The sequence below is a fragment of the Mixophyes fleayi genome, chromosome 10 (assembly GCF_038048845.1).
Source record: "Mixophyes fleayi isolate aMixFle1 chromosome 10, aMixFle1.hap1, whole genome shotgun sequence".
NCBI lineage: Eukaryota > Metazoa > Chordata > Amphibia > Anura > Limnodynastidae > Mixophyes > Mixophyes fleayi.
In genome coordinates, this window is record NC_134411.1 from 65872716 (window position 1) to 65896411 (window position 23696).

Sequence of the window (23696 nt, forward strand, 5' to 3'; positions counted from 1 at the left end):
TCATGGCCGCGCCGAGTCTGGTACGCGGACATAATCTCTATGGCGGAAGGACAAGGTTTTCATCTTCCGTCTTGAGACGACCTTCTTCTGCAAGGTCCCTTCCGTCACCAGAATTTACCTCCGCTCACTTTAACGGCACGGCTGTTGAAGCCAGCCTCTGGAGGGCTAGAGGTTTTTCCTCCAGCGTAGTGAATACTATGATGCGAGCCAAAAAGCCAGTTTCAGCTCGCATCTATCACAGGATTTGGAGAGCCTACATCAGATGGTGTGAAAATAAGACATTTCACTCGTCCTCTTTTCGCCTCCCCCGCTTGTTGGCTTTCCTTCAGGATGGCCTGGAAGCAAGGCTTCGATTAGGTTCTTTAAAAGTTCAGGTTTCGCCTCTGTCAGTATTTTTACACCTAAAATTAGTGTATTTACCAGATATTAGGACTTTCCTCCAGGAAGTCTTGCATATTCAGCCTCCCTATGTTCCGCCCACAGCACCATGGGATCTCAACCTGGTACTGGATATGCTTAAAGGGCCTCCTTTTGAGCCATTATTTGTGGCAGATTTGAAGTGGTTGACCTGGAAGGTCCTCTTCCTTTTGGCTATTGCATCTGCACGTAGGGTTTCGGAATTAGGAGCTCTGTCTTGTCGGGAACCATATCTGGTTTTCCACGAGGACAGAGCGGTGTTAAGAACCCTCCCCTCCTTCGTTCCAAAAGTAGTTTCGGCTTTCCATCTGAACCAGGAAATTGTAGTTCTGGTCTTCTAATCTACTTCCCATTCGGATCAACAGTCTATGGAAAAGTTAGATGTGGTTAGAGCTCTCCGCATTTATGTCAAGAGAACTTCTCAGATTAGACGTACTGATTCTCTGTTTGTTCTTTATGATGCTAGTAAGAGAGGCTGGCCAGCCTCAAAACAGTCCATTGCAAGATGGATTACGGCAACCATTCAGCAAGCTTACATATAGGCTAACCGTCCTGTGCCAGAGAGACTTACGGCCCATTCCACCAGATCGGTAGGGGTGTCGTGGGCAGCGAGAAATGGGGCTTCTGCAGACCAGCTTTGCAGGGCAGCCACCTGGTCCTCTGTCCACACCTTTACAAAATTTTACCAGTTTAATGTATTTGCATCTGCGGATGCAAATTTCGCTCGTAATGCTTTATGAGCAGGATTTTCAGAGTAGTCCCATCCTTAGGGGGCTGCTTTAGAACGTTCCCATGGTAAGCAGTGTCCCCCAGACTGGATGAAAGGGAAAAGAGGATTTATGTACTTACGTTAAATCCGTTTCTCTGATTCCGTCTGGGGGACACTGCGATCCCTCCCTTCTGCTTTTCTTCTGTGTGCTTTTGGTTGATTGGCCTTTTCTCCTTGGGGCTTTTTAATTAACTGACAGGAAGAGCAAGAGGCAGGGGGATTGTAGAGGGGAGGGGTCTGTCGGCAGTACTAAAAGTTAACTAGTTAGGTGCCAACTCCCCAAGCTCCCTCCACAACCCATGGTAAGCAGTGTCCCCCAGACGGAATCAAAGAAACGGATTTAACGTATGTACATAAATCCTCTTTTTTCTGTTTACTTTTTTATTTAGCATTTAAAACATAAAATTTACTGTGGTTTTATAATAGATGTGATATTAGATTGATTATATGTATTTATTATTAAATGTAAAATGAATGAAGTCAAAGACTCATGCTAGCAACAGGATGGTTTGTTTCAAATATATTTGATTGAAATAATTTATTTAAAAAAAAACAAAAAAAAAAAAAACTTCCACTTTAGTAGATTATTGTATTGGGTTTGTTTTTTGGCAACACGGTTTAATAAGGCTGGGTACACACTACAGTGTTTTCAGCCGATTATCGGGCCCATAAAGCGATAAGCAAGAGCTCAGCCCGATATTTCTCAAATGTGTATACTGCAATGATGAACCATAATCGTTCCAAAGCATATTGTTTCATTTCATTTTTAAACCGGGCTAAAAATTTTGTTCAACAATGGAACAATGTTGTTCCAATTCTGCAGTGTGTATGCACTCATGGCAGCAGTGTCCATAGATCTCTATGGAGTGTACAGAGTCATGATCTTTTCAGCCCATGGTTATGACAGATGAAGAGCACAGATAAGGTAAATTGTGTAAAATGTGTTTGGTGTGTACAGATGAATCGGCGTGTTGATTTTCTGGTTTTGTTAATGGTTTACAAAGTGTCTCCCGATGTGATATCCGTAATAATTGACCATAGTGTGTACCCAGTCGAACCTGTACATAACTGGAAATCAAATCATTACCTCTGAAAAGAAAACTGTTTACTCTGGTTCTAAAGGATTTGTTTAAATACAATCAATGATGATATATAGGAATACAGGTACTCCTCACTTAACAACCTATCCATTTAATGACCACTAGGAGTTACGACCTGGTTCTCCCTGGGCCCTCATTGTTATAATTGCTGCTGCTGTTTGTAGAGCTTTACTGTACACATGTTTCTTTTCTGTTATGCAGTGTTATGCAATGTAAAGCAAACTTATCAAAATACAGTTTTCTTTAGTCTATTTCTTTATTCAGAATCTGTAAAAAAGATTACAATACATGTAGGTGCATATTACAGTACTGTACTCACTTAGCGACCGATTCGCTTAACGACCTAGTCGTAGGATCGGAACTAGGTCGTTAAGTGAGGAGTACCTGTAATATAAAAAATAAATTTACACTAGTAAATCTAAAGGTGAAAATTAATAATTTTGCGCTTGTGGGATGGCCTGACAATCAATTTGAAGTTAAAATGGCTTGTACACTCTAACATGTAATATGATTAATAAATATTACTCGTTTACATATTCATGCTTTATTATACGAAACCTTCAAACATATGCGTGTATGGTGTATTATAACATTGCTGCATCCTTGTTGCAGGAATGCGTGTGCAGAATCCTGAGGTCACTTCCAGATCTACCCAGGCTGCTCTTCCAAGATATGGCCACAGTTTGCTTGAAGAAGCCCGAGCAGAGATAAGAAACCTGTATGTCTCTTGATATAGTTATAAATGGCTGGAGAAAACTTCATTAATGTCATCTAGAATACCCTGTGCATTTGCATTGATACACAATCCACTGTTTCTCATTTATTTCTATGTGACTGCAATAGGTTTTTCACATCCCATGAGGGAAGTTGTTCTGTTTTGTTATAAGTAAATGTTCTGCGTGTTTTTCTAGTGAAACTGGGTTTTACAGCTCTAATGATTTTGTGTAAAATGTTACTTTACCGTATCAGATTGGTGGCTGCCATTCTTATTAACTACAGAGAAATTGCATTCTCTCAGCAGCTGTTGCATTTTGCTTTTCCATCTGAAGCTTTTACATGTCATATTCTTGCTAATAAATTAGCATTGCAGCTATGTTCCCTTGTTGTGGGTGTGGTTTTCATGTAAGCACCCTCCTCCAAAATAAGATGAGGTGATATGTGCTTTTAGTATTTTTTAAAACCTCATTGGTTGAAAATAGAAATTTTTCTCCTGTTGCCAGAAAATAAAAGGTCACACATTTTACAATTGTCTTAACTATCTCTCTCTCTGCTTCTATTAGCTGGTTAGATATCACCTAATCCAGGTCCCCCACACTCCTCACACACACATATATACGAACACTACCGCAATACAGCAAACGCATCACATGTCTCCCCTCTCTTCCAGCACAGGCTGTGTATCAACTTTTGAGCATGACTCTTGTATGTCTGCAAGAGGTGATAATTATACTGTGATAGAACACACATGGGTCTATGTATTATGCAATTGTTTGTTCAATATTCCCCAAAAATGTTGTTTTTCGGGGGATAACCACATTTTTAAGCATCCTATTTATAAGTAGGTGATCGCAAGATATTTGCTGCGGTCTTGCTGTTATCATAAGCATTGGCAGTCCCCATACTTTTCAGAACTTGTGTCCAATGGCTATCGCCATTGAAGCCTATGGGGAGAACATTGCCGTAGAGGGATCTTCGGACCCCTTACCACATCTTCCAGTCTCCCCTCCGGTAACTATCGCAAAGGTGGCTACTTTGTATATAGGTAAACTGTATTATCGTGGCTGCTCTTCCGACAGGACACTTTTTTAATAAATGGTCACAATCTTTCATTCCTTATCATTACGATAAGGAATGAATATGATCAGGCCAAAAAAATGGTGATTGATACGGATTTTGAGGCATATTTAACAAACAAGAATATATTTGGTAATGACTATTTTTTCATCTAAAATGTAATAAAGTATTTTCTTTATAGTTCATAAACTGATGAATGCTAAACCTGGAACCTGCCTATGTTCTGTCCATAGTGAAAATGTTGTAGAGTCACAGCGGAGTCGCATTGAGGAAATGGAGCACACAGCAGAGATCCTCAGGGATGAGCTGCACAGAAAGGAGAAGGAGCATGATGAATCTTACTTACGTCTTAGAGAGCAACAGACCATAGATCAAAGGTATAAAGTGGTATATCTTTAATCATAAAATGTGTATTTCTCCTTAGGTAAACTATTCCACAGCCAGGCTACTTATTCACCAGTTCTGATGTCACTGACAATATTCCAATATCAAATGACATTACTAAAGATAAACTGAAGAAATGGGGTTTATTTTCATGCAGAGTAAAGAAGGTTACTATTTGCTGTAGGTCTACATCAGTAAACTGTAGAAGGGGGGCACAATTGTACATCTGACATGAGACTTGTTGACAGGCCGTTTGAACATCTGTTTTTAAACATATCTAATTAGAAAACGTATAACAAAATATATGTTACATTTACTGTTAAAGCTGTTTAATATCTATTATATTTTTCTCTTTTTACATGTTTGCATGAACTTAGCCAAATTTTGGGCAGGTGCATATTTCCATAAGTATTAATGAGAATATAAGCATTCCATGAACTGGCAGGAGTATGCTCACTGTACTCCTGATATTTTCTGTACCTCCTCATTTTTCACTGCATTGGCGCTGAATCATTGAATGACATTCATGTCACAGGAACTACTTAAACCACTGATTCTTAACTCCAGTCCTCAGATGCTTCCACCAGGTGGTGTTTTGAGAATGTCCTTCTGTGGGACAGTGATGACCTGTTGGGGTTACTGGAGGACAGTAAAGAAACCTAGCCTACATCAACAGTAACCGCTAATGTCTGAGGTGTCTGTAAAGGAGGGGGACAGTTTTTTATGTTTTTTTATTTTCACAAAACTATTTTGTTTTAATGTAATAAGAATTTTATTTTGTACCTTCCGTTAATGTTAGATTTTTTTTTTAACTGCTTGACAGGTACACTTTAAGAACACTGCAACTAAAGTGTGTACAAGGTGTCTTGTGTGAAATGGCTATTAATAAGTTTTTTACATATATTCGTGTCACATGCCGGTCCCATAGATAAGTGCCGGCGTTGTTACCTGCTTCCTGGAAGCGTTGATCCAGGCTCCTACTTCGTGTCAAGGCTCCTATGTAGTTGGTTCTGCTCATGTGCTGCTTGTTGCCCCTATTTGTTACCTTCTACCATTTCCCATTGGTGCATAGGATTATGGAGCGCTATTTAAACTTCCCATGGTCCCTCGGTCCATGGCCTGTTCTTTGAGTTACATTATCTTTCTATGGGATTAGGCTCCTGTTGGTTTATCTCCTTCCGCTGTGCCTTGCTTTTTTCGTTTGGATCAGCTACTGCTTCCACGCTGGGACTGCCGCTGTAACAAGCAAACTCACCTGTGGCCAAAATCACTATTCACAGATCAGCCAGTTCAACTCCACTACTATTTTCACGCTGGGACTATCACTGTAACAAGCAAACTCACCTGCTGCTAGAATCACTATCCACGGATCAGCCAGCTCAACTCCATCGCTGCTTCTACACTGGGACTGCCGTTGTACAAGTAACTCACTTGTTATTGAAATCGCCACTTACGGATCGGCTAATAATCTTCCTTATTATGTGCATATTGAACTGTCGCTGTAACCAGTAACTCACCTGTAGTTACAATTATCATGTATGGATCAGCTAAAGTTCTATTCCACGTTTTCCCTGTTTGAACGTCAGCTGTATCAGTGATTTCTCTGCTATTATCCTGAGTTACCAAGTGCAAGCCAGCTAGTTTCATTTATCATCTTCATTGACTGTTGGAGCTGCTGCTGTATCATGATTCTCCTGTCGTTATTCTAGTTACTAATTGCAAGCCAGCTAGTACTATCATCTTCATTGACTATTTGAACTGTTGCTGTATCATTGATGTTCCTGTTGTTACCAAATATAAACCAGTTATTTTTAAACCATTCTCATTGATTGTTTGAACTGTTGCTACACCAGTGATTCTCCTAACATTACCTTGAGTTATCAAAACCTGTGTTTCAAGCTCCAACACTTCTCTGTCCCTCATTTGGAAGGCCGCGACCTGCGGGGTAGGGGCAGCAAAGCCCAAACCTCCTTGTAGTAGTCACTGGTGAAAACCCCCTATCCGTTAGACTCAGCGCTCCTGAATGAGTACCACTCATTGAAAGGGAACAGGGATTCACTAAATATTCTGCAGATTTGTGACATGAAGAACAGGCCCGATGTCTGATCCCCCGGTGGAGCCTTCTGCTAAGGATATGCTACAGCACCTCTTAGGCTGGGTTGAGCAGCAAGATAACATCCAACGTCAACTCCTACAGTGTCTGCAGTCTTGATACGCTCCCTGCAACTCAATCTGTTATCCCAGTTTCTTCTCCTGAGCAACCCCTTGGCCATCAGGCCTCGTCTGCAACTTCCTCTACACTTAGATTGCTTACTCCAGCTAAAATTGATGAGGACCCAAAATTTTGTTGTGGCTTTCTTAATCAGTGTTTGATTCAGTTTTAACTTCAACATCAAAATTTTCCCACTGATAGAACCAAAGTTGCATATGTGGTTTCTTTATTAAATGGCCAAGCTCTAGCCCTGGGTTTCTCCACTCTGGGAAAAGGAGGATCCTCTCCTTAGTAATTACGCATCTTTCTTGCTGGCCTTTTGCCGGATTTTTGATGAACCTGATTGAATCTCCTCTGCCGCTGCGGGCATTCTCAGGCTGCGCCAAAAGAACCGCTCTGTAGCCCAATGCGCTATTGAGTTTCATACATTGTCTTCTGAATTATCATGGAACAATGATGCATTGGTGGCTGCTTTTTGGCAGGGGCTATCGGATCGTATAAAGGATGTATTGGCATCTCATGAACTTCCTTCTACCTTGCATGCTATCACATCCCTGTGTAACAAAGTAGAACTGCGTTTCCGAGAGAGATCGGCAGAAAAGGATGTGTCCCGACATCTGATTCATAGATCAGTATCCCATTCTGTGTTGCACCTTTCCATAGTTGATGAGCCTATGCAATTGGGAGATCTCGTTTAACCCCTGAGAAACGTGACATAGAGTTAATTCCAGAAAAGATGCCACCCAGAGGTCGAGTGTACCCTCTCTGTCAACCTGAGACCGAAGCCATGTCTACCCATCTCAAAGAGAGGCTTTATTAGACCTTCCCTTTCTCCTGCTGGGGCAGGCTTCTTTTTTGTGAAAAAGAAAGACTGTTCTCCACGTCCCTGCATTGACTATCGCAGGCTTAATCAAGTGACCATCAAGAATCACTACCCTATTCCATTCATTGCAGAGTTATTCGATCGGATCAAAGGAGCCAAAATCTTCACTAAATTGGATCTCAGGGGAGCATATAACCTTATTCTTATTCGATCTGGAGATGAATGGAAGACAGCCGTTTTTCCAAAATGGCGCATTTCATACCGCTTGTGAGACTGCCTTCCTCATCCATCTTGGCACAAATTGTTTCTGATAGAGGAGTACAATTTACCTCTAAATTCTGGCGGGCATTGTGCAAGGCCTTGGGAGTCCAACTCAGTTTTTCATCTGCCTATCATCTACAATCTGACGGCCAAACGGAGAGGGTAAACCAAGATCTGGAGACCTTTTATGTGTATGTTTTCCTTTGCTAACCAAGATAATTGGAAGGATCTTCTGCCATGGGCGGAATTTGCTCACAACAATTTACTTCATGAATCCACTTCCTCTATTCCATTCTTTATTGTCTACGGTTTACATCCTCTTCTTCCCAGGTTCTCAGAATATTCCTGCTGCAGTAGAACTTTTAGGAAACTTTTCATCCACCTGGGTCCAGGTTACATCTCAGTTCAGGAAAACTTCCGTCCGTTATTTAGCAGCAGCAAGAAACGTCGGGCAGTACCTGCCCTTTTCCTCAGATAAAGTGTGGCTATCTACCAGGAACATTCGTCTCAAAGTTCCTTCAATTAAGTTCGCTCCTCGATTTATTGGTCCATATAAAATTCTAAGTCATCAACCTAGTTTCCTTGAAATTGAAGCTTCCATCTTCACTCCGTATTTCAAACTCGTTCCATATATCTCTTCTGAAACCGTTGATTATTAATCGGTTTTCATCCACTCCATCTTCCTCTACAACACCGAAATTTTCTCGACAGGAGGACTTTGAGATCACTCAGATTTTGGATTCCATAGTTTCTCGGGGAGTAATTAAATATTTAGTGGATTCGAGGGGTTTCAGCCCTGAGGAGCGTTCCTGGATAAACATCTCTGATGTCAACGCTCCTGCGTTGTTACGGAAGTTCCATGCTAAATTTCCACGCAAGTTTACCACTAAGTGTCCGGTGGCCACTTCTAAAAGGGGGGTACTGTTACACACCGGTCCCATAGATAAGTGCCGGCGTTGTTACCGTCTTCCTGGAAGCGGTGATCCAGGCTACTACTTCCGTGTCAAGGCTCCTATGTAGTTGGTTCTGCGCATGTGCTGCTTGTTGCCCCTATTTGTTACTTCCTACCAGTTCCCATTGGTGCATAGGATTATTAAAACCTCCCTTGGTCCCTCGGTCCATGGCCTGTTCTTTGAGTTACATTCTCTTTCTATGGGATTAGGCTCCTGTTGGTTTATCTCTTTTTGCTGTGCCTTGCTTTGTTCGTTTGGATCAGCCAGCTCTACTCCGCTACTGCTTCCACGCTGGGACTGCCGCTTGTATAAAGCAAACTCACCTGTTACCAGAATCGCTATTCACCGATCAGCCGGTTCAACTCCACTACTACTTCTCTCAGCTATCCCATTGGAGGCACAAACCAGTCAATCTCTTTTTTTTAGCCTGAAGTGGGTGTTAGCAGGGAAGAAAAACTTGCAGCAGCATAGTCAGTGCACATATAATATTAGTTTTCTTACATTTTGTTAAGGTAAAGGACATTTTGAATTATCTATATTTAAAAAGACTGCTTGTGTTTTTATGATTAGTAGTCCTTTATTTAAGCAAGTGTCAGCAGATAACTTATTATAGAATTATCTGTCTGGAAGACTACAGGAATTGTGGTTTTGCAGCTGGTTTTAATTTGTAAAGCCTGGCTCTCTGTAACATGTTATGTGTCATACCTGAGGGTAAATGTATTAGCCAGCGGATTTTTGCAAGTCGCAGATATTCGTCAACTTTGCAGGGCAAATTTTTGCCTTGAATGCCATTGATTCCAGGCAGTTAAGCAGCTAAAAGTTCCTTAAAGTGGAATTAAGATCAATGTCCCTCCATAACACTGCAAAGATATAAGCAAATTATGTTTACCTGACAATTTAATTTGCTTGAGGAACTGCATGACAGCCCACATAAATGGGTTAATCCTTAATCAGCTGAGAGACCAAAAAATGGCCTCCTTTGGAATGCGTATAGTTCAACTCTTCTTCCTTGTCTATGTGGGTGACTTCCAAGCTGTCTCTGATAAAACATATCCAAAAGAACTACCCACCTATCGGCTAGCTCTCCCCTTCTTCCTTCCTCCCTGTCCACATTTTGCCTTCCCTATATCTTCAGTTTGTCTGCCTTTCCCCTTAGATTGTAAGCTCCTCTGAGTAGGTCCTTTTTATTCCGCTCTAGAGCTACTTTTCCCACCTCCTTCTGTGGCCTGCTGCCCACCGACTCCGCTCCTGCTTTTCACTGCTTCTTTTCAGAAGCTCTTAACCTGTTGTTGCGCCCATACTCCTGGGCACAACATGTTTCATGCTGTGCTGACTTTCCCTCACCCTCAGCCTTTCCTTAGCTGTGCACTGAGCTGCCTGAGTTATTGTGATGCTTGTTTATTGTACTGTAATGTCATACCTTGTACTGTCCTATTGTTTGTTCCTGTACGGCACTTCGGACACTTTGTGGTGTTTTACAAATATAAATTAATAATAATAATAAAAGGAACGCATGGGAGTGAAATATTTGAGCTGCCATGTAGTTCCTCACATAAATGAAATTATCAGGTGAACATAATTTGCTTATTTCCTTTAGAGACTTTATGGCAGCCCGGACAAATGGGATGTATCCAAACAATCAAATATGAAGGGGAAGGCGGTGTGGGAGGGGCAAATATGAAATCAATCAAACACTGATCGCTCCATGGACGTAAATGTAATTTTATTGATCAACTGCTTAAAGAATTGTCATTCCAAATTGAGTGTCCTCATAAGTCATGACTTCTAGAAGATAATTTCTGGAGAATGTATGAATCAGTGACCATCTTGCTGCTTTTCAAAGATTTTCCACTGAAGCCTGCACCCTGTGAGCCCAGGAGGTCACCACTGCTCCAGTGAAATGCCCCTTAAATATTTTTGGCATCTCTCTTTATAAGCCTGTGAAATAACGTCTGTAAATCATCACACAAGTGTGTTTTTAGGAGGAGCTTGACCTTGTCTTGGACCATCAGGGAATATAAAGAGATGTTCTGTTTTTCTGGCAGAAATTTATTTTTGGAGAGATACATATATTGCTCTGTCCACATCTAAACATGCATTTTTTTTAACAACAAACACTTTTAAATTTTCCTGTTTATTGATCTTTAAATGGGCCACTATTCTCTAATGGATAAAGCAGTTGTTTTGGATGAACAAGCTACTGCAGATTTCCCCTTAGGCACTGAATTCCATTCAGTAGTCTCCTCTTCTTAAAAAAGGAATACATCCTATCCAATCTTTTCATATTATATTGTTGTTTCTCCAATTGAACCCATTCTTTATGCAGCATTTCCTTAACCGCTATGTGTATTATGAACAATCTGGGTTTTTGCTGTTTATCAAAAAAGTAATCCTGCAAGATGGATAAAGATGGCATATTCTATATAATCTTAGAGGACACATTAATGAGACTATCTCGGATTTCAATAACATGGATTCCTTTGAACCGCCCCTTCAATAAAACAAAACCAAAATCGAACATATGTCCTCTCCTGGGGGCAAATAGACTACATCTAAAATAAGCTTGGTCAAGAGTGAGGGGAAGAAGCCATAGAACAAAATGTTCAGGATCAGTTCCAATAGGAAGAGTTCCTCGACAGGGAGATAAATACCACCTAATTCCATAGCTCCCTCTGACTTTGGGATCAATTTGAATAGTTAGAGGTATAGTGGCTGATGCAGATTGAGATGCACAGCAGTTTGCATGGCATATTTTGCCTGAAATCGGTCTGTGCACGCCCTGAAAGTGGATGCACACACATGCACCTTTGCAGACTTGCAGGATTCTGACACTTTTGCCTGGCGAGCCTGGACAGGGGAGGGGAGGGGAGGCAGTGTTGGGCAATTACAATAAATGCATGTTTATGCAAATGCCACCCATGCAGATATGTCAAAACACATGTGCACCTGTTAGGAGATTTATTGCTTGCACCTTCTAGAGAGCAAATGCTAATACTTGATGATGATGACTTATAAACTAGACGCATATGCTGCGGATACAGAGGCGGACACATCTTGAGATGTTTGCCCCTGCACAAAACGATTAGTTTTCTCTGATTTTGCGACCAACTCTGCCTCAGCCCCATAGTGAACACTCTTACAGCATGAGACAGGCCAAAATCTAAGTTGGTTGTCTTTGAACAGCCTTATTGTTTAGTCCAATCAATCCCAGTATATGGATAATTATAAACTAATCAGATTTCTGTCTGTAAAGTAAACAAAACAAAATAAATGGATCTATTCAAATATGTACTACCACTTAGTAAAACATTTTACCAAGGTGCCCCATTCTGCTATTTTATTCCCAAGACTCCTCCATGCCTCTTACAGCCTTGGTGGACCGAGGGCAAGAGAGGTGATTGGTCTGACCAATCACATCTCAAGTTGTTAAATAAATGTATCTATTTTCCAAATCTGGAAGTGACCTAGGAAAAACAGCTGCATGTAGAAGCCCCCAGGGCTTTGTCTAGTAGGCGGTTTATTATTTTACCTAGATGGTAGTGTAGCTTTAAAAGACATTAATAAATATCATTTCACATTATCCGCTTTCGCACTGAGGACCTCCTACCTCATTTTACCTATTTTAGAAGCATGAGAATACTTTTCAATAGTATTATTGTAAATTGGTAAATTCCTTTAGCCCAGTTCAGCAGTAGTAGCCTTCAATATAGCCTAATGTAATGTTACCAGCCGAGGCAGTGTAAGTGCAAAGAGAAGAACTAGCAGAGCACATAGAATTGGTGAGCTCTGATGGAAGTTAAGTAGTCATTGAGAGTAAGAACCAAAAATATGTGGTGGTGATGGTTGGTCTCTGATGAGTGGTAAATACAATTAGGAGTGACATGCTTTTACCACAAAAACAATAAGTTTCAGTAACCTTGCACAAAGTATATTATTTTATGCTTTCATAAATGGGATAAATAACGGCAATATATTATACCATGCAGAAAATCAGCTGCTTCTTACATATTAGATAGCCCCATGCCGTTATTTGTGTGGATAAACATGAGCCAAAAACAAGAATTCAAAAGGCTGCATGTGACCCCGAAAAAAACCAAAAAACGGTTCATGTTTCCGTTTTAACCCTTTGTCTATAGTTCTCACATTTATTATCTAATGTATTTAGTTGCATTGGCAGAAGATTTAGGCTTTAGATGAGTTTTCTTGCTTGATTTCAAGTACACATTAAAATATATATATATAGTTTCATTTTGTAGAGGAGTTCAAAGTGGAAATAAACGACTTTATTGTTAGAAGAAAAAAATATTTTTTGATCAGAGTGTCCCACGTGCTTAGTGTGTAATTGGCCAGTGAGATTTGGCAACAACATGCCAGTTAGCTATCCAGGCTCTTGTTGCTTTGATGTTGAACCAAGTTTCTTTTTCTTTTTTTTTTTTTTTCTTCATGTTTTGTGACCCTTTACAGGAACACTGCGCTGTGTTTCTTGCATGTGTTCTACATAATGCATCATTAGTAAAGAATCCAAGTTACAAGTAGCATGTGTATCTTTTCAGTCTTTGATCCAAAATTAATATTAAAATAGAAAGCTTATAAAAATACTTTAAAAAAAAATAAAATAAAAAAACTTGCAAGAAAAGGAAATAATAGGTGAGAGGAAAGTATATTAATTCATGTGCTGTGCAAGTCATAAAATTGCTTTAAACATATTTTATAGGTTGCTAGTAAAGGCATTTATAGAATATTACCTTTTTAAGCTTGCCCAGCTCTCATCATTTTGAACTTGGTTCTCCAGATGCTTATTGAGTATAAGCTGTCAGCAGGATTGTTTTGGAGTAATAGGGTAAAAATGGATGCTTAAGGAACCCTGTGGGTCATTTATAAAAAATAGCATGGAAGTGTAATGCAAGTATAGATTATGGAAGTCATGGGAAAATGTTCCAAACCATGTCTTGGATATCAAGATGTCACATACCACTCTATAAATTGCTTGCACAAAAGAACCAAAATAATCAATTTACACCACTAATGACCTAGTGTCATATTTGCGCCTGGTAGTTATTGTTGAAGCTGTGCTCTCTTATTTTGGTTTTCTATATGTGATAGATTTTCGAAAACCGAAAACCACTGCCCCTCTTTACCATTAAATTTGCAGGTCTTAAAATTTTATAAATGACACTCTTGAACGACAGTAGTACAGAAGTACACATTAAAATAGATAATAATTCCAATAACATGTTTCAAGAGTGTATTTTACTTTATTTGAACAAAATTGAGTTTCTTAGTGTGTTGTCATTGTGTTTCTTAGTGGCGCTATATAAATCGCTGATGATGGAGATGCATCAAATATGCAGTATTGGTATACTGCTTGGTCTATGTGGTAAATTACAGTCATTCTTCAATCCATACAGAAGTTTCCAGTGGCCAAAGATTTAAACTTTAATTTTCATCTTTAGATATTCAGATTTTTTATTTACATTTGTACGTTGAAACTGGCATGTCCACTGCTTTTTTACTGAGTACAAAAAAAAATAATTGGATACAAACTGTGTAACACAATAAGTCTACGCTTAATGCATGCAGGGATAAATATTCATTGACAGCTCTAAATTGCATAGAAATAGCCTCGATTTCAAACCTCTTCTAGATTGTACAGAAATGCCCCATTGAAAACAAAAAGTGTATCTACCCATTAAAAAAACACATATTGTGGAGAAATTATCATTCATACATTATTAATTTGCATACATGAGAAAGGCAATGACACTGGCAGATAATGCAGCTTTTAAAAAACTGAACAGTGTTAAAAACAAATAATAGCAAAAAATCTCTGAACATATTTAATAAGTTGATAGATAATACATTTATACTACTAACTGTGTGTATGAATACACTTAACATATACACTCAAGCTGCTGGTATCAGATGACTGTAACACTCCTGGATGATGGTATCTTATATGGGGACATGTCAGCAAGTCATAGTTTATTAATTCAAGATCCCTTGTAGGCTATGTATTCCCATGTTTCTATCAATACAGGCTGCAAAATAGTTTACCATATACAGCCAGAATATGTTTGGGCATTGGGTATACTTAACATACTTTTTTTTTTTTTAAATTCAGTGTTTTTATTTGAATTTTTCAAGGTACAAACATAAAATAAACAAAAAAAAATAGAAAAACAATCGTATACATATCATTATTAAATTTACAAGAGCTCTTTAAAGCAAAGCAACAGTATATGTGTTATACTTATTTAGGATAGTACATCGTAAATGCTCATAGATGGAAAAATTGCAAATAAGGATCCACCATCTAGACTCAAACATTTATTATAAAATCTGCGGGGACCAGACACCTATGAACAGGGAGCATCTGCACTTGATGACACAGGATAGAATGGAGACTCAAACCATCTGTACCATATACCCTCAAATTTCTGCAAGGCCTGTCTGCTAGTATAGACAAATCTCTCATGCCTTATAGTGGTGTTAACCAGAGTCTTCCAATTTTTAATCGTGGGACTCGTCGGAGCCAACCACAACCTTGCTATAACTTAACACACTTTTACTTACTTTGTTGTTAGCTGTGAAAGTATTGGTCAAATAGTTAAACAAATATCCGTACAATTGATGCTAAGCTATACAATATATCAGCATGTATATCAACAGTTCACCAGATAATATTTTTTACCATGCACAAGACGCCCAAGGAGATGGCATCCAGCCAGTGGACCATCTGAAGCCTTCAGAAGACATCCACACTGCTTCTTTCTTGTCTGGCATATGGAATTGTATAATGCACAGTGGACCTGTGGACCACAATGCTGGATCCCCTTGTCGCGGGCCATCACAGTATCATGTTCAACGTATCTGTTATTTCAATATGAGGACACTTTAAAATACAGCATTATTATTATTTTTTGGTAATCAACCCAGTCATACGAGCTTGTTTATCTTCATTGTAAGGACAATGAGGCGGACGATGCCAAAACGCATCAAGCTTTGATTCTACTAAATATAAAAATAAGCATTTCAGGTCTTCAGCTGGATTACAGATGTTTGAGCTTTTGTAGTTGGTTTTCTGGTTTCAAGATTGCCTTGTGACAATGTTTCCAATATGCGCACAAGTGTCGAGGAGTGCAAGAAAAACAGTCTGTATTATATTGAAAGGTTATCAAAGATTTTGCAAAATGTCGTTTATTATCCATGAAATCTCTTTTGAGGCTTCTGCCTGCTTTATGTTAATGATACATGCCACCCACTAAGACAAGTACATGTTCAGTCAGGTCATGTAGTGAATAAACAGTATTAAGGGTACAATATGTTTCTATTTGTAATTTTTTTTTTATGCTAAATGTCCCATTAGTTGAAAAGGCATCTACTGCATTTATAATATAAAGCAAAATGGATTTTTTTTTTCTTTACGGTACTGCATGACCCATTATATTTTCTTTATTTCAATCATAATATTAAAGAAGCGTTCATGGACTTGACAAACATACTGTGTATTTGACAGATGTAAAAGTCCTCATCGTTCTTATTGGAGTCTGCTTAGTTTGGACTTCTTTCAGGGAACATAACACAGCATAGGAAATAACACAGTTTCTACATCTAAAGACAATAAGAGCTGTAGCGCAGACTTAACTTTTATTGTTTGACAATATGTCATGTCACACCCAGATATATAGAGCAATACCAAATCACATCATTTGTTTTAACATTGAATAATAGATTTTTTTTGAGAAAAATCCTATACTCCAGCTTTTCAAAGTAGAGAACCCATTAAGCATGTATCAAAACAAAACCGTGCTTGCTAAATTACCTGGTTAATAGTATGCATTTTAGGCTGGGTACACACTGTAGAAAATTTCTCCCAATGCGATATACTAAACGATTTAACAAAAAAAAAAAAAAAGTCCCGATCAGCATGCCCATTCATGTATATACATTTTACACGATTTACCTTCAGATCTGTGCTCTTCATCTGTCATAACCATCAGCTGAAAAGATTGTGACTCTGCACACTCCATAGAGTTATGGACACTGCTGGTCCTGAGTGCATACACACTGCAGGCTTGGAAGGACATTCATTGTTCCATCGTTGAACAAGATTTTTAGTTCCGTTTATAAATCAAAGGAAACAATACGTTGAGTTTTGGAGCGATAATCGTTCATCGTTGAAGTGTACACTAATGCGATATCGGGCCAAACACTCATTTATCGTGTAATTGACCCAATAATCGACTGAAAACCCTGTAGTGTGCACCCAGCCTTAGAGCTCATTGTACCACTGCTGACCGGTTTTGATAAAGAAAATGAACAAAAACTTAATTGTGCGCCTCTGAATATAGACTAATAGATAATCTTTGACCCCCTCAGTTATCTGTAAAGAAAATCTGATTTACATTTGTGGGATTATAGATTCATTATTTTATTTGACACTGTTTTCTTTCTTTTTTTGGTGAGGGTTGTATACGAATCCTTCATTTATTAGCTTTTCTGTGTTTTCTGATGTGAGCAATGAGTTCATAAGTTACTAACATATTCCATTTCCACTGCTTTTATCTTAGTAAGAAAAGTAGGGTGTTGAATTGTGGTTTGTGGAGTGTTTTGTCTGATGTGTGAATGTTATGATAGTCAGCATCTGTTAGCTGTTTAAACATTTCTGTGCAAGTAATATCCGAAGATAAGCCATTTTTAATTTGTTCGATCTGAAGGTGAAGGAGAAAATTGCAATTTATATAAAAACTTCAGGATTCTGTGTTGAGATTTTTATCTAAAAATGAGCATTCACTTACAAATCCTCAAAGCCATTTCTCACAAAAAGGCACATCCAAGCCTGTCTATATTTTTGTAAAATGTAGTCATACCGGAAAATGTCTTATAGTCCAGTGTAAAGACAATATAGCCCAACGCCCAGAGTCCTCCATACCTTCTGTTTTTAGGACATACAAAAAGTAATAAATCTGGGAGGACGAACTTTAATCTACTGAGAGAACATTGAAGCCTGTAGAGTGGGAAAATACCCTCACAATTAAATTCATAGGGCCTGAGTCATTAAGGAGAGCAAAGCAAAAAAAAACGATTAACCTTGCCCCTGGACAAACCATGTTACAATTCAAGGGGTGCAAATTAGTTCATTATTTTGCCCATAGGGAAAATACTGGCTGCTTTTTCATGCAGCACACAAATATTTGATATCTTTATTCTTGTACTGACAATTATAGTTTATCTAGGACATGCCCTAACCCAACTATAAATCTGTCCTCACATTTTAAATTTACCTCCCCCCTCCAATGCAACTTGGTTTTGGCCAGGTGCAAAGTTACTCCTTTTTTATGCTTTGCTCTCCATAATGACTTGGGCCCATAAAAGACCAAATGGGAAATTATTAAGTACAGTTGCAAATACGTTTTTTTTGTTTGTTTTTTAAAGCAGCAACATTTATGGGAATAAATATCAATATGGTTGAACAATAATGTAATTAGGGGGATGAGGGGAATAACCGTATACAGTTACTATAATCTAAATGTGAGCTGCTGATTTTGTCATTTAAATGCTTGCCACAAACTAAAAGCCTTGTTTGTTTTTTCATTGTGGTGCAGAAGCAGGTACATCCATGTGCCTAATCTACCCCTATCAAAAACTGCCCTGCTCTGCCCAGCTCTTCAAATTAGAAGGTTGCAAACCATTGCACCAGCACAGAGGCCATCAACTTGTCCCACAAATCCATCTGTTTACTCTTAAGAAAAAGTGCATTAACATAAAAGTAGTCATGTGATATAAAATAGAATGCGCTTTTGTACTTTCATAAACAATCCTTAGAGGGTAGTTGTAAACATTTCTGGATGGGCTACAGATAATACTGATTTTCCACAGGACTGGGTTTTATCCTTTTAAATCTTCTTTTTTTGTTGGCGCAAAGGCAGTAAGATCTTAGAATAAATTCATGGGGGTGTAAACATATTTTTACTTGTGTAAATGTCACTAGTTAGGCCACATCTTGCTTATAGGGTACATTCCATATGTATATTTCATATGGTGCTAGTCGCATGGCAATATAAATGCCCATATATGTATACAAAACAAAAAGACAGATGTTGTCAGTGCTTATCCATAAGACTGCATATATGTGTGTATCTAGCAAAATGAAAACATAAGGTATTGGTTCATAATTTGTTCAAAATATTTAAGCCTGTATTCCAGCTTCAAGGGGACCTGATTGTATGCAGGTCCTACATTGACCTATATGCTTTAAATACCTTTAAAGTGCAGTTAAACTCAGATGCACTCACCTCCCAGGTACAGGGGCTTACATCTAACTACGGCTGACTTGGGAGCCACACCCAAATGAGCCTTGAATAGGCCTGATAGGCAGCTGGTAAGACAACATAAGGCAATATTTACTAGCCTACATCCTAGCTGAAGCATTCCAAAATAAATGTAGTACTAAGAAACTCCAAGCTTTTTACTGCAGGCCAACTCGCCTATTTTCTGTGTTCTCCCAAATGAAGGGTACATAAAGTAGACTACGTTGTTTTGTGGTTATTGTTTTTGTTTTTGGGAGAGGGATTACGAATGCATAGTGCACAAGGCACCATGTGAAAAGGACTTTTCGCAAATAATGGGACAGTTTCCAAAATAGAGCCATTCTTTCATTGTACTCTATGACAGAAAGTTACTTTGTTGGAGGGTTCAGTTTCACTTGGTTTATTAAGTGTTAGTATGCCAAAGTTAGTTTTGTTTTGTATTTCCACTTAGTTTTCTGAACATTTACACAAAACTAAACAATAGTAAAATAGTGTGTGATTTCACTTTAAATAAGTACAATATGTAGGTTATTCTAATAAAACTATAGGTGTTTACATCTTTGTTGTGGAGTTAACTTCCTGTTTCCAAAATGTTTCTCTTTGCACCATTCATTGCCTTTTTCAAACAGTGTGTGTTTGGTAGCTTGCATGTATCATTGGTGTACCCGAGTAATAATTACAGTAATCACAGATCACTTTACAGACATCTGGCAACCTTTAAAACGAGAAATTACAGCATACATGACATTAGCAAATGAGACCTCATTACCTTGATGAAATAAGTGCTACCTATCTCCACTACAATTTGTGATATAATTATTGTTCTAGTGACTGTCATTTTCTGTCTGATTGTTTCTTCTTTGTGGGGCATCATTTAACTATATGAAATCTCTTCTTTTCTATCATAGGACAACAATCAAAGAGAATGTTGTAATGATTAAACTCCAGAAACAACTAGCGGAAAAAAACAGAGCATTTACTGAGATGGAGGCCAAGTTTAATATGCTTCAAGAGGTATTTTGTTAAAAACTTAATAAAAAAATTAGTTTTCCATATTTTCAGTAGTTAAGCATTATTTCTCATACATCCAATTGGGGAACACTGACACCATAGAGTATAGAGGTGCTAATCAGTAGCTGATCCTGGGGTGGGGCGGTGATATAATGACCTTACCTCTGCCCTTTGCTCGTGTAAGGATTACATTAAAAGCAGCAGGGCGCATTTAGTGATTTATTAAATTTTGTCATACTTTCTTTTATTTTCTATGACATTTGACTGCTGTTCGTGGTGGCAAGTGTCTCTAATGACTACCGTTGAGCACCTCCTACTTCTGTCCTCACATTCTCCTTGGAACTAGGGTTCCAGAGGGGAACCCAGTCCCTATCGCCACAAGGCGAAGACAGCTATTCAGAACTAGACAATGGTCTGGTGGCCTGTTACTAAATTCCTCTCTCCCATCTGAGGTAAAGGAGTTTAAGAGTGTAGTCTATACCAGCACCAGTGCTTGCACACTGTAATTACTGCAGATCCTCTGGTGCATGGTAATGAGTCAGGTGAGGGGCTGCCTTCTAAAACTGACCCTCACTAGGCATTGCTAGAAAGACATGGAGCCATTTTTCTATGAACGGTCTATATAGTGCTGAGCCCGGAAAGGGAGTGGAACTTATCCTCTCAGTTTGAATCCCCTCCTTGGCAGGTTTGTTAGTTTTACAGTAAAGCCCACCTGGAATTGCCAGACGGGAAGACCCACAACTGCTTCCCCTTCTCTATCTGTCGTACCAGGTATGTTATAGTGTGAATATTGGCATACATTCTGTTTGGCAACTTGTGGAGTCTTGTCAGGGCAAGTGCCAAATCTCTAGCGTGGTCTAGTCCTGGGTGGGATTGTGCTCTGACCTTCCTCTTAAGAGGAAGAAGTGGCTGAAGACTCGGACATTGAAAATCCCCCGTATTTCATTGAGGACTTTGAGCAGACCATGCAATGGATCTTCAACATTCAAGACATGAATTTGAATTTCCAGACTTTTCATTATTCAAAAGAAAGAAGAAGTATTCGTTCTTTCCTTTTGTCAGCTGGAAGAATTGCTTTGTGAGGAATGTGCCAAACCGGACAAAAGGTCCAAGGTCTTATGCAAACTGCAGTTCTTTTGCCCTTTCTTGAAGCAGCAAGAAAAGGATGCACTACCTAAGGTGGTGGTGCTTACATCCCATTCTTTTAAAGTCCAAAACAATTCCTATTCTCAATGCAGCTACTCTCAGAGATGGTTAGGATAGAAAATGTAAAGCCATTTTAATATCTATATTGCAAATAGAGCTTTTCTTAGGCCCATCTTGACATCCGCCTGCGTTAACAAAGCAGTAGAAAAGTGGTCAGAACAACCTTCAGAAGGGCTGCAGTCAATTAAACCTGGGGCAGAATTGATTATGCTGGTTTATCAAATCTGAGAGACATTCGAGTATTTGGGAGAGATGCTGCTCTTGATGTGGAACTAATTTGGACCATAATTTTAGCCTCGGTGGTTGGTGCACGATGTACTTAAAGTATGGGTGGCTTGACTCATAATCATTTGTGGGTAATCTCTTGTTTGATCCTAAACTTGATAAGATTATCAGTTGGTCAAAAGGGGGAAAGTGGAAGAGAATCCTAGATATTGGTACATTCACTTCTCAGGAAGAGCTAGGTGTGCCATTTCCAGAAGGCAGTACTCCACCCTATGTGAGTGGCAGCGTAGGGGGACGACAGGCTTGGTCAGCTAATCAACCAGCCTCCAAACCTTCAGAATAACAACAAGCATAACACACTATCTGCACAACTGGGCACTGGCACGCTTCATTTTTTCTTTAGGTAACAGTGGTTCAGTTCCATACCAGATGCCAAAATTGAAAAGTAATTATAGACTGGGGCTACATCAAAGGTCTTACGAAGTCTCCTCCCAGATACCTTTTCATCACAGATCTTCCTGGAGACAAAACATAAAGACAAGCTCTGCAGGAGTCCATTCATTCTTTAGTCTCCTCAGGGGTGCTCATTCCAGTACCCGAAGAGCAGAAAGGTTAGAATTTTATTCAAACATTTTACTGGTCCCAAAAACCAGATGACATTTTCCGTCCCGTTTTAAACCTGACAGACTAAACACCCACCCATCTTTGGATGGATAGGTTCAAGACCACTAATGTCTTCTCACGTTTGATGTCCAATTGCTATTATCAATTTCGAGCTCTTCCTTTTGGTCTTGTAAAAGCACCAAGGGTATTCTCAAAGACAATGGCAGCTGTGGCTACTCTGAAGTCCATTAAAGTAACGGTTGTCCCTTACTTGGACAACCTGTTAATCAAGGTATGGCCTTCAACTTTACTAGAAGTGAGAGGATGCAGATGATGGCCCAGACATGAGTGGACAATCTGTTCAATTTTGTATGAAGGTCTTAGGGAACATAACGATCTTTGAGACGGTACAATGTGCTCTTTGCCAGTTCCAACTCTTATTAAAATGGAACACATCAATCAGCTCACTTCTCAATTCAAATGTTCCAGCAATCTCATTGGTCTTAGTACCAGGGGTGGAAAACTGTGAGTCAGGTTTTTTTAGCAGGCGTTTCTTACACCCTGGAGAATGGTTACTTCACCCCGATGTATTTCTGCAGATCGTCAGATACCGGGGTCAGCCAGATGTTGACATGATGGCATCTTGCTTGAACCACAAAGTGGACCGTTACTGTTCAGGACAAGAGATCAAAAGGCATCTCTGTTAGATGCTTAGACGGACAGCTTAGTGTCCGGTTTCCACCTAAATCAGGATAATGTCATTAAGACCTTTGGTCATAGTAGATCTTTCAAAAAGGAAGAGCCTCATCTCTTAAAAGATGTTGTCAGGCCCTGAGGACATATCTTGATAGAATTTGGAAGTTTCAAAAAACGGAAGACCTTTTATTCCTCCATGATGGTCAAAAAAGAGGTTGGCCTGCATCCAAGCAGGTTATCACTAGATTGATCACTTCTGTAATTAGGCTTTCATTGGAGCAGAGATGCTTTTAATGAGAGGGCACAGTCTACCAGATGGATGAGTGGCTCCTGGGCAACATAGTACGGGACCTCAGCTGAGCAGCTTTTGGGCAGCCATCTGGTCATCCGTCCATACATCTACAAAGTTTTACAAGTTCAATGTTTTCACATCCAGAGATAATCATTTTGCACACAGCAAAGCCAGATCATTCCCTCCAGACAGATCTGGGATGTCCCTATGGTTCTAATATCCCCAAATTGGATATGTAAGAGTGCAATTTTTCTATTTATGTAGAAAATGTAGAAAAATTCCTTTTACAAATGTTTTAAACAAGCAAAAAAAAATGACATGCTCTGTTCTGATCTGAACTACAGCTTCTGCTTAATGCTGTACTACCACCATAACATATTTAACTAAGGGGCCCCTACACTTAGCCAGAGCCACGGGACAGGTACATGCAGCCATTTTTCCTGGGGCTCTGACAGTTTTGAATTACTGTCTTTAAATGGTGATGGGGGTGGGAGGACCAATTGTAATGTGGCTAATGAATATTCCTGTCATTCTCCCTACAATCTTGTTTTCTGTTGGAACGGATGAGTTTCCAGGAAAATGAATGCACAGAGTGGTTTCCGGGACTGCAGCTAGGTGGAGAGGCAGCTTATTAAAATCT

At 39.3% G+C, this 23696-nt stretch overlaps 1 protein-coding gene across 1 annotated transcript in view; it reads left to right on the forward strand.

The window, feature by feature from the left end:
• RPGRIP1L (RPGRIP1 like) overlaps positions 1–23696 on the forward strand; it is a 113206-nt gene that overhangs the window by 20390 nt on the left and 69120 nt on the right. The window contains exons 5-7 of the mRNA XM_075188841.1: positions 2899–3004; positions 4314–4457; positions 19932–20037. Coding sequence (XP_075044942.1) covers positions 2899–3004; positions 4314–4457; positions 19932–20037 — 356 coding nt within the window. The remainder of the gene's footprint in view (positions 1–2898; positions 3005–4313; positions 4458–19931; positions 20038–23696) is intronic.